This window comes from Peromyscus leucopus, chromosome 4 (genome assembly GCF_004664715.2).
Source record: "Peromyscus leucopus breed LL Stock chromosome 4, UCI_PerLeu_2.1, whole genome shotgun sequence".
Lineage (NCBI taxonomy): Eukaryota > Metazoa > Chordata > Mammalia > Rodentia > Cricetidae > Peromyscus > Peromyscus leucopus.
The window spans coordinates 103,365,393-103,377,189 of record NC_051066.1 but is presented as its reverse complement, the minus strand read 5'-3'; the positions used below and the strand labels follow the sequence as shown (position 1 = coordinate 103,377,189).

Sequence of the window (11,797 nt, the reverse complement as noted above, 5' to 3'; positions counted from 1 at the left end):
ACTGAACACCCAGCATCATCAGCAGGACACTTGCCATGGCATGGGGTGGGGGTGGGGTGGGAGAGTGTCACCACACACAGACACACACTTTTGGATACCCAGACCCTCACATGGATGTATTCCTTACAATGCCATGGCCCTGCTGATCAGCTGGCCTTCCACTACTAATCAAAATGCAAAAGCTCCTCAACTCTCTTCCTATTGGTTACACCCTCACGCAGAGATCCCACCTGGATCAACAGCCTGGAGCACACCAACCAATCCACCCCAGGGCCCAGTGAAGGAAAGCCAGAGTCAAGGGCATCAGTTGTTGACCACAAGGGCCTGCCAGCCTTCCTGCTGAATCTGGGGCCAGCATTTCTCAAGAAATAGAAGTCAGAGCCACAAGGAGAGGGGATATAAAGGCAGATGCTGCTGATGCCTGAGCAAGGTGTTGACTGGTTTCAATGCATCCGATGTGAATGCCAATTAGCTTGATTGAAATAACCATTCACAATGCACATATATGTCAAAGCTTCCCATGTACAACCTTAAACACTCTTTTTTTTTTTTTTTTTTTTTTTTTTTTGAGTTGTCATGGTGGTTCATACCTGTAATCCCAGAATTTGGGAGTCTGAAATAGGAACCATCAGATTGAGTCTAGCCTGGGCTGCATAGTGAAGGCCTGTCTCTCTCTCTCTCTCTCTCTCTCTCTCTCTCTCTCTCTCTCTCTCTCTCTCTCATATATATATAATGGCCTAAATAGTTAAATGTGCTTAGTAAATTCATCATCATCATTATCATCCCATTGCTTGGGTGGAAAATCTCATACCTGGTCAAAAATGCAGTTTTTCTTTCAAACAAGAATATTTGTAAACTAAGGTGGATTAAGTAAGCTGGTCCCAAGAAGACAATACTGGTGGGCAGGAGTCACAGGGCTCCATGGAACCTGCTAGTGCCAGAGGGATCTGAGAACCCTGCATCTCAACTCAGTGCGGCTGTGCCAGCAATTCATGAAGCAGTGGTGCTCTCAGCCTTGGCTAGCGAGGCTTCTTTGTGCATCGAGCAGAGGTTAACACAGAGACTTAGCTGGTCAGTGTGCCGAGAATAAGCGACTGAGTGCTCATCCTCAAAGGGGACAGCTATGTCTCCCTGTCCCCTCCACAGCACAGAGAATGTCTCCTCTCAGATGAAGGGGCAGAAAGAACGTGAGAGCCAGCCAACGGGGAGCAGAGCAGTGAAATGCTGTCTTCTGGATGTGACATGGCCGTGGTGCTCCAACCTGGGGCAACCGAGGTTACCTGTGCAATGTGCAAGATCAAGCCAGTCAAAATTCCAGCATGGAGGGGGAGGGGCTCTCGAGGCCGCAAGCTAAGCAGCTATTGGCAGTTGATGATTGTTAGAGTCATTTTTCTTTGGGGGTGTGCCCGGGCTCCACTGGACGACCCCACACCCGTGAGTATTTGGGAAGCACTAATTGGACTTAGTAGGTAAGGAAACAAAATGAGGACGTGAAGGTGGGGGTGTGAAGGGTTGGAAGAGGGAGAGGTAAATTTGGTCAAAACATATTGTATACATGTATGAAATTCTCAAAGAATAAAAAGTATGTATTTCTTAAAAGGAGACAGATGCTGTATGGCCCCACTCATTGAGTCCCCAGAGTCACCAATTCAGCAGAATGCAGAGGCCACTCAGAGGAGGGTTTGGAAATTAATGTCCACATATAATGTGTTCCCATTTTTTTTTTTTTTTTTTTTTTTTTTTTTTTTGTTTTTCGAGACAGTTTCTCTGTGTAGCTTTGCGCTTTCCTGAGCTCACTTGTAGCCCTGCTCGAACTCACAGATCGCCTGGCTCTGCCTCCCGAGTGCTGGGATTAAAGGCGTGCGCCACCAACGCCCGGCGTGTTCCCATTTTTCAAGATGGAAAGTTCTAGAGAAAACTGCTGTGACTATTATCTAATACTACTGAACACATAGAATAGTAAAGTTGAGTTTTGTTTTATTATGATAAGTAAATTTTAAGGAGAGAGAATATGAAATGTCATTTGTGGTGGTGCGTGCCTTTAATCACAGTACTCGGGAGGCAAAGGCAGGAGGTTCTCTTGTGAGTTGGAGGCCAACCTGCTCTACATATCCAGTTCCAGGCAAGCCAAATGAATGAATGAAAGGAAGAGGAGGGAGGGAGGGAGGGAGGGAGGCCATTTGTTAGAAGGGTAAGATGTTAGAAACACAGGAGGGTAAGGAATGAGATGAAGTAGGACAGCCAGCAACCAGTCATGACATGAATGCGATGATGATATTTAAGACTCTGGGGCCCAGGTGTCCCTTACCCACCCTGAGCTAGAGAGACATCAAGAGCACAGGCAGATCCCCATAGAAACTGGTATAGTCCTGGAGGAAGGCTGAGAAGAACCCTAGTTCCTGAGTGCCTTACCCCAGGACAGAGAGAATGGGCCCCAGGGACAGGTTGTGTACCCTTCATTCAGCCCCAGGAAGCCAGTGCCCTCTGTTCTGGGTTCCGGACAATGATCTGAGTGCCCTCAGTCAACACACACCTGCCCATCACACACTGGGAAAATGTGGTCCTCAAGGAAAGGGGGTCTGATCGGGGAAAGCATTGAGTCCTGGAATCTGCCTCCCTGAACCCTCCCAGTTCCACCACAAGCCAGAGCCTGTGAGGGAAAGACCCCAGGCCAGAACAGCGGCGAAGACCACTCAGTTGCTCAGCCATCGCAGGTACGGACTTGAGACCAGACGCTTGTGTTATTGCTCTTTTTTAAACAAAACGTTGTTTTTATTGACACATCCTCAATGTTCTATATAAATATAAAGTGCTGTTTCCAACGCCCCCCTCCCTGGCCCCCAGGGCTGGGAGGAAGTCAGGGAGGAAGTGTTACATGTCAGTTGAACACAAACAACTTTTCAGCACCAACTGTGGCGAGACACACGCATACTTACACAAAAGCAAGATGTCAATAACACAAGACACACACACACATCACTTCCTGGCTCCCCTGGGAGCCAAGGCTCGAGCTTTGGGTCAAGGCTACACACCCCTACACACGGTTCCTGCTTGTCACAGCTTGTTCCATGAGCCCTTGGGCTACCAAGGGCTTTAACATAGTGGGACTACAATACAGGGGGGGAGTGGTTAGAGTCCACTTAATTTCTGCCAGAGTTGGGAGAGGGAGAGCAAATAGACTATCTGCCCTGGTCCCCCGAATAAGGGCCAGCCCTTAGTCCCCCAGCAGAAGAGCACCATATCAGAAAAGCCATCACCCTGGCTTTGCTAGCACCCCAACTTGAGGAGAAGGTGAGGGATGAGCTAGGCTAGAGAAGAGCCAGCCGTCCACAGCAGCTTCCCCCAGGAGTCCGTGAGAGGCAGCACGGTGGGGCCAGGCCAGGGTCTGACTCAGTGGCACAGCACCTGAGTCTCAAACTGCAGGAGCTGCCCCATGAAGCTGAAGTTGGGGGAGATGACCCCCCGACGTCGCTTGACAAAGTCAAAGGCCTCGTCCAGCCGTACCCGGTGGCTCTGAATCAGGTATGCCAGGCAGATGGTGGCTGAGCGGGAGATACCAGCTTGGCAGTGCACCAACACCCGGCCCCCACTGTTCTTCACTGAGTCTGCGAAGGAAATGGGGAGGGGGGAGTCAGACAGGGAGGTGGACGGAGGAAACAGGCCTCCCCGCTGCCCCCAGACAGCTCCCCCAGACCCCTGGGCTGAGGTTCCCTTACCAATGAAGCCGATAGCCTCCTGGAACCAGGCACTAATCTCCACCATCTGGTTATCTTCTACCGGGATGCTCTTGTAATGGAGCAGCCCCTCGAAGTGGTTGGGGCAGCTGGCAGAGACATTGAGCACGGCTGTGATACCGCAGGCCTGAAGCCCCTGGAGGTCCGAGGAGTGGCTGCAGCTGCCCAGGTACAGGTAGGGCAAGATCTCCACAGGACCGCCCTGGAGGAGGAAGGGGACACTGGTGAGACCTCAGCCTTGGCCCTGAGTGGGGCAGAGACATCATGGGCTGGCTACATACTAGAGGAGCTCTAGGCCAGTTCTCTGACCAAGAACAGAACTGAAAGTCTTGAGGATACAAGGGGGCACACATATGACACACATATGCCACTCATGCCTTAAAGTCCGTATGAGGATATACACATTCGCATCATTTGCATGTCAAGTGCGCGCGCGCGCGCGCACACACACACACACACACACACACACACAATATCACACACAATCACACACAATGTGTACTTGAACACACCCTGGCTTTCCCCCAGAGGCATCCCTCTTGTATGGACAATGGCACTAAAAAGGAAGACAAAGAATTCCGATTTCAACTCACCTGGTCATAGATGGGAGCCCTAGGGTCGGAGCTGTTATTTTCGGCCCCAGCAGGAGGTAGCGCCTGGGCAGGGGCTTCAGAGCACAGATCTGGACAGCATGCCTGGAAGCGTTCGAAGCCACCTGCGGGGAGCGCAAGAAAGGAAAGGCAAGGTCAACCAAGAGGCCGGGGGCGCGGGGCGCGCGGGGTGCGGAGCGCGGAGTTCCGGGGCGCCGGCTCACCTCGCAGGAAGCACACGGCCGTGGATCCCGCGCGCATCTCATGCAGCAGCGCGGCGAGCAGCAGGTGAGCGGGGCCGTCGGGCGAGAGCTCCGCCACCGACGCGCTGCCTTCGTCCAGCACCACGGCGCGGGCCAGCTCCCCGCGACCCAGGCGTGCCCGGAGCGCGCGGTCCGGCAGCAGGCAGGCGAGGGCGGCGGCGGGGGTGCCGCGCGCACGGCGCCGCAGCAGCGCGTTCCAGGGCACCGGCCGCGCGGCGCGCACGTGGCGCCGGCAGAAGGCCAGGAACGGGCGACAGTCGAGCAGCAGCGTGCCCTCGGCCTCCCGCGGCTCCCGCAGCAGGGCGCCCAGCGCCGCACACTCCAGCTCGAGTGCCGCCTCCAGCCTCATGGCGATCGGCATCGCAAAGCCTCCTGATCCCCGCGGTCCTCTCCCTCGGCTCGCCCTTCCCCGGCTCCCGCGGTGGCGAGTGTGTGTGGCCCCAGCTGTTGGCGCTGGGCGTGTTTTGTGGCGCCCCTGCTTAAGTACTCGAGAGCCCGCCCCTCGGGTCGCCATACAAGGGTAGAACAGGAAGGCGCCGGCGCCCGCCCCCGTGGCTTCACGTGGGACGTGGGCTGGGCCGCCTCCGGGACTGCCGGGGCGGACTGGGGGGAGGGGATCTGGGGGAGAAACACGCGGGGGAAGGAACTGGGGACCAGACCGTGACAAGCGTCAGCCGGGAGTCTAGGGGCCCCACCTACGTCTCCCTAGTGTATACGCCCGAGCGCTCTCCCCTCTGCCCGGGCCGCTAAGTGCTTGGGGGAACTCAGCTTCTCAGGGGCGCAGAGCCTTGGAGTTAGGGGGGTCTTAGGCTTCCTCGCTTTTCCCATTCTCTCCCAGGGGTTCATTCTAGGAATTTCGATAACAAATAATAGACCATTGCCCGTTGCTACTGATGATGATGATACACTAGGAGGTAGGACACCACTTGCCCCATTTTAGAGACCTTAGGAAAATGTCTATCCCCTTCTCCCCAGGGCAGGCTTTTACCGAAAGTTGGCCTGGCTGGAGTAGGCCCTGGAAGGCAAAGTCCTGGATCTGGGGGCTTTACAGGGGAGGGGAGCAGGGGCCTGTGACGTTTCCACTTATGACTAGGACAGCTTCTTTCCCCAGGGGCCCAGGGAAACCCCCAAGGGCCCTAGAAGAAGTACTACCGGCTACGTTTGAAGGGGAAGTCCTCTGCTGGGCTCTCCCAGGGCCTAGCCAGGCCTGGCGGGAATTTGAGGGGAAGAGGGAGAGCCACTTGCAGAACCTGCCCCCTCCCAACCCCTTAGAGCTACAAACCCTCCTGCGACAGGCCTCGGTCCCACCCCCAGCTGTAAGAACGGAGAGCTGAGTAACCCACAGCCCGTCTGTCCTCCCCCACCCAAGTGCCAGCCCCCCTCCTGGAGGATGTGGTGAGGCCCAGCTGTGTGTGGGCGCCCCCGGGGGCTCCTGGGTTGGGGGCAAGAAATGTTCGTAGGTGGCTGAACCCCATCTGAAGCAGACGTGGTGGGTGGGGACAAGTGTTCAAAACCCAGCCTCCCAAATCCTGTTTCCTTGAGCCGAGCCTCTGTGCCCTTAGGCGCTTTCAGCTTCCTACAGATCGTGTTTCCGCGGTCTTGGAGGCCTACAGCTAAGGCCTGTGTGACCCCCCGGCCTATGGTAGGGTATATGGGTGCTGGAGCAGAATGCTGCGTCTTTCCTCTTGGCCTGGAGCGTGGGTCCCCTGGGGGACACAGAAGGCAAGGGAGAAGCACCAGGACGCCTGAACCAGATATCACGTGCCTGTGTCACCGTCATGCACGCTGGTTCCAGGCCCTGCCACCACAGCCTGGACTGTCCCTTCCCACCACCAAGCCAGACTGGAGGCTGATACAGCAGAACTGACAGCCCAGCCAGGGAGTCTGGACCATAGATCCCTAAAGCCGATAGGGGCTCTTATCCTCGGCATCAACCTCACAGATGACTTAATGGCTGATTCCAGGGACAAATTACAGAGCACGAAGGGGGACCATCATGTCTAGTCTTGCTGACCGGAGTCACCTGCCCTGCCTGGAGCCACAGCCTTCCAGCTGTGGAGACGAGGGAGGCCCTGCCAGCTGAGGTCCCTGCAGCAGAAATGAAGTCAGCTTAGCTTTGTGGGAAACTCCAGCTCCCTGACTCCAATGCTGCTGGGGTTCCCTGCAGGGTGACAGTGTGTTGCTGAAGGTTTATCGGGTGTCTCCGTCTTTGCATCTGAGCCAGCATGGGTCTGTCACACATAACACCACCCTCCCTGGAGCTGTGTCCTTTTCAGGGCTGACATACCCAGACGAACTCAAGGAGGCCAAATTAACCATAAAAGAGGGGCTTGCTTTCACCTTCTGCTGGATTTGCAAATCAGGGGGAAACCCCACCTTCAATACCAGGGTGAAAGTCCAAGGCTGGGGTAGAAGAGCCCACATCCCTCCCCACAAATGAGTCATCTGCAGGATGTCAGACACCCCTTGCCGCCTTCTCGTTCACTGGGAGCCTTCCAAGAGGAGGCAGGACTCTGGACATACACTGGGATGGCATGGGGGAGGAAGAGGAGGCAGGTCTCTGGACATACACTGGGGTGGCGTGGGGGAGGAAGAGGAGGCAGGACTCTGGACATACACTGGGATGGCATGGGGGAGGAAGAGGAGGCAGGACTCTGGACATACACTGGGGTGGCATGGGGGAGGAAGAGGAGGCAGGACTCTGGACATACACTGGGGTGGCATGGGGGAGGTCCCAGGCAGGCTGGCTGCTCCACAGGCTGCCAGTGCGTCATCACTAGACAGTGAGTGCCCATACAGCTGCTGGTTTCTGTGTAAGGTGTTTCACGGCCTTGCTCTTACAGCCCAGACCTAACAAGTGAGTTTGGGGCTCAGGTTTTATTTATTTTTCTTTCTTCAGTTAAACCCGTGGGGTACCCAACTGGAACAAATGATACTCCTCTGTGTTATTTTCTGTAACCATTTATTTGGACGGCTGCTTAGACGTCACTGGCCTTCTGCCTCTGGGATTCCGGTTTGTCCACTCAGTCGGCTTGTAGGATGGGTTTCCCTTCCACGGTCAGATGCTCGGGGCTCTGCCCCGATGCCCTTTCTCTTCCCCTTCCTTCCAAGCCTAGCCTCAAGCAGATGGCCCGGGGAGGAGAGGAGATGTGAGTAGCCGGGCCGAAAGGCCAGAGCCAGGGTTAGTTACGAAGGTGAGAGTGACCATAGGGATGAGTGATGGGCCGCCCACGGCCCTGCCTGAAGAGTGAGTCAGGGGTGACATCAGCTTTCCTGTGCCAAGCCTCCCACCCGGATGCTATGCCGCAGTCGCCCCCACAGGCTCCTGCCAAGCAAAGACCCGAACCCCAGGCCCTGAGCTCAGCGGCCAACACAACCTGGTTAGCACTGTGGGGAGCAGGCGGAGGAGGCCACATGGCCATTCTGTCTCCTGCTGGGGAAGGTGAGGCAGGAAGCCCCAAAGATCATGCTGGCCACAAGCAGACGGGCATGTCGTAGGAGAGGCTGGCACGTCCCGCGTGTTTGTCAGATGTGTTTGTGGAGCAGAAGGACCAAGGAGGCTCCCCTAGACCTGCTCTCATGTTGAATGTGAGTGAGAGGAGCCTGCCACCTGAACTCTGGGTTCCTGTTGTGCCCAGGAGGTCCTTTGATGTGCACAGGCCGCGTCTCAATAGGGGTCACTGAACTCCAAAGCACACAGTGAGGAAGTTCCACCCTTTGGTTATCTGAATCTGTGCACTCATGGCTGGCTTCAGGGACCCTGTGACCTCCGCTCTTCCTCCTTCTCACTGAAGCTCGGGTCCCTCATTCCCTCCTGCATTTACTCTCTGACTCAGTAGCACACTCAGTCCTGAGAACTTGTGTGCCAGGTCCTGCTCTGGGGGCTGGGGATCCAGCAGTAAACCCCTAGTGACGCCTTCAAGGAGCTGACTTCATCGTCTCAGTAATACTTAACTTCACGATCACGTTGTATTCATGGCCAGTGACACTAGTTATCCACTAGAGTAATGATTATCTTTTCCTTTTAAAATAAATGCTAGGGTTGTAAAAATAAAAAAAATCAACTTAGGAAAGCTATTAGGTAAGGCACAGACAGTTCCCAAACACTCTGTAAGTCGTGATGCAGGTTGGAGACGCCAGAGTGGGAACACCTTGCCCTGGAGGGCACTGTCACAGCCCCTTCCAGCTTTGTGCACTGTGTGGTTCAGGGGATCTGGCTCTCCCCATAGCTATGGTCTCCCATAAAGACAGGAGCATGAGTCACAGGGCAGGGAGGAGCCCCAGTGGACAATGGTGAGTATCCCCATGGTCAGGGTAGAGGCTACACCTTGACCCACACACATCCATGTAAGGACTGGAGTTTTGACTATGCCCCTGCCTGTGTACCTGGATATGGCTAGAGGAGACCCTCACTTCTAGGGCACCCACCCCCAGAATACATTGGGCTCCTAAGCCCCTCAGCAGTGAACCAACCCCACTCCCATGCTGGCAGCCAGAGGCATCTGTGGCTTAGGCACAGTGCGGGAGGGAAGAGCAGGCTATGGAGGAAAAACTGCCACTAGGGTTATAGCAGTTGATTCTCAGAAATATGACCACACTGGGTTCCGAGGTCATCAGAGGACTCCTGACCAGAGCTAGGTGCACTGTGGCAGGAGACTTCTAGGCCCTGAGGAGTTAGAGACTTCCAGGATCAGAAACTGAAGGGCAGGGCCGGCTCTTCCTCCGGGGCCCACACCAGTGCCCTCACTCAATGGCCAGCAAGGGGTGGGGCCAGGTCTCCTGAGCCCACGAACATTAACATGGCTTTAGGCGGAAGGCCAGACCATGGGCATCCACATGGGCTTCAGTGGAAACAGGGGCCACAGACATCAACATGGCCCTTGGCCATATCAGGGCCATTGATCCACTCATGGCCCTCAGCAGCTGAAAGGACGGACCATGGGCTTCAAGATGGTCTCAGGTAGTTATACACGCCACTCCCGTCAGCGTGGCTCCCCCCAGGCAGCAAAGACTGAGGACGCCAGGCGGCAGCACAGAGTACTTATGTCCACCTGGATCTCGGGCTTCGTTGCAGCCTGGGACAGCAGCGTGAACCACCGATACCAACATGGCCTCCGATGGCATCACAGGGCTGGTGGTCATTCGAGGAGGTCCAATCTAGAATGTAAACTCTTCCTCACCTCCAGCCTCCATCGTTGCCCAAAGCCAGAGGATCCTGAGGCTGGACGGCATCTTCGGGGCTGAGTCTGGGTCTGCATAAGCTCCAGGCTGTTGTACACCATCCTGCCGAGCCTGCTGGGAGACAGCCGGGGTCGACCTCAGCCCTCTCTGTCCCCGTCACCGCTGTGGCATCTCCAGCTCCGCCTCTCTCCACACTGTTCGCATCACTCGATTTTTTTCTACCTTTCCCACCTCCCCGTCACACATTTGCTGTAGTGGCTCCCACCCATCCTGAGCCCACGAGGCTGGACAGCCTAGGCAAATACTTTAAACTTTCTGGGCCCTCCATAAAGAGAACCACCGTATGTTAAGGAGCCTTAAAGACATTACTGTGTGTAAGTTTCATCTCCTTCTCGTCACTATTCTCTTGGAAATAGAGAAACTTCAGTGGCTCCATGCATCTACACAAAAGTACGTCTTGGCTACGTTTAATGTATATACAACCATGTTTAGAACAGTGGTTCTTCTTAACCTCTAGGTCACAGCCCCTTTTGGGGTTGAACAGCCTTTTTACAGGGGTCTCCTAAGACCCTTGGAAAACAGATGTTTACATTACAATTCATGACGGTAGCAAAATTACAGTTATGAAGTAGCAACAAAAATAATTTTAGGGTTTGGGGGTCACCACAGCGTGGGGAGCTGTACTGGGAAGGCTGAGAAGCACTGGTTTAGAAGAAGGGCCTACCTGCCTCGACTTGATGCCTTGTTCAAGCCCAAGAGAGGCCTGCCCCTGTCTGAAGGGAGCCAGAGGAGAAGTGGATGGGGGGGGGTGAGATGGGAAGCGGGGGGGGGCGGGGAACGGGAGGAGAGGAGGGAGGGGAAACTTCGGTCAGTATGTAAAATAAATGAAAAAAATGTTATTTAAATCAAATAAAATTTAAAAAAAAATAGAAGAAGAGCCTAACGAGGGGTGACTAAGCCAAGAGGGTGGATAGGGTTGGTGCCTGTATTATGGAAATGATCACAGCCAGCATCACAGTAAGCGGCCCTCCACTGATGCCCACCCTTGTGTGTTCCAACGGTCTTCTTATCCCGTCCCTGTTTTTCATTAACTGTGCAGCCTCAGGTATTTGATTACAGCAGCACAAGTGAACTGAGACAGAAACCGAAGTTCAAAGTCATGCCAGTGGAGGTGCCAAGGCCGCCGCGTTGGCTAGTTTCATGTTAACTTGACAGGAGCTAGTCACCGGAGAGCGGGGAGCCTCGATTAAGAAAACGCCCCCATAACGTCAGGCTGTAGGCAAGCTTAAAGGGTGATTGATGGGGGAGGGCCCAGGCAATGTGGGTGGGGACACCCATGAGCAGGTGGTCCTGGGTCCTATAAGAAAGCAGGCTGAGCAAGCCATGAGGAACAAGCCAGTAAGCAGACCCCTCGCTCCATGGCCTCTGCATTAGATCCCGCCTCCAGGTTCCTGTCCTGTTTGAGTTCCCACCCTGACTTCCTCCAGTGATGGAACAGGGATGTGGAAGCGTAAGCAAAACTAACCCTTTGTCTCCAACTTGTTTTGGGTCATGGTGTCTCATCACAGCAATAGTAACCCTAACTAGGAGAACTACCCAGCCTATGGGACACTCACTGGAGCCTGGATTCTAACCATTGGCCTTCCCTGTCTCTAGAAAGAGTCTCCAGGGACCTGGCTTTGTCCTGCATTCATCCCTTCCCCCCGACACATACCACCCACGTGCCTTTCTCACAGTAACAACTACATTGTGCTTTCCATAGGCCCTGCCCTGTCCCATTTCTAAAAATGATCAGATTTAAACCCCCAAAGCCACCAAAGGCCAGAAAGAGTGCTACACCAAATATGCAGCGGGAAGCCCAAGGCACTGGGAAATTATATACCTTTCCCAAGCTCTCAAAGTCAGTAGAGAGTGGAGCCATACTTGGAACTTAAGTTGTGTCCCCTCCTGCCATGCTCCCAGGATCCAGGTCCTTCCTACCAGATGCCCTGCTCTGCCCACACCCTCTTCTCTCTAAGTCCTGGCCGCC

The 11,797-nt window shown here is 54.7% G+C and overlaps 1 protein-coding gene across 1 annotated transcript; it reads right to left on the bottom strand.

The window, feature by feature from the left end:
• Positions 1-2,741: 2,741 nt before the first annotated feature.
• On the bottom strand, positions 2,742-5,080 carry Dusp2 (dual specificity phosphatase 2). Its single transcript, XM_028892727.2, has 4 exons — positions 4,549-5,080; positions 4,328-4,449; positions 3,717-3,936; positions 2,742-3,605 (listed from the first exon to the last, which is right to left on the bottom strand). Exons 1-4 carry the CDS (start codon positions 4,946-4,948, stop codon positions 3,391-3,393), a joined length of 957 nt encoding a protein of 318 aa, XP_028748560.1. The 5' UTR covers positions 4,949-5,080; the 3' UTR covers positions 2,742-3,390.
• Positions 5,081-11,797: the final 6,717 nt, after the last annotated feature.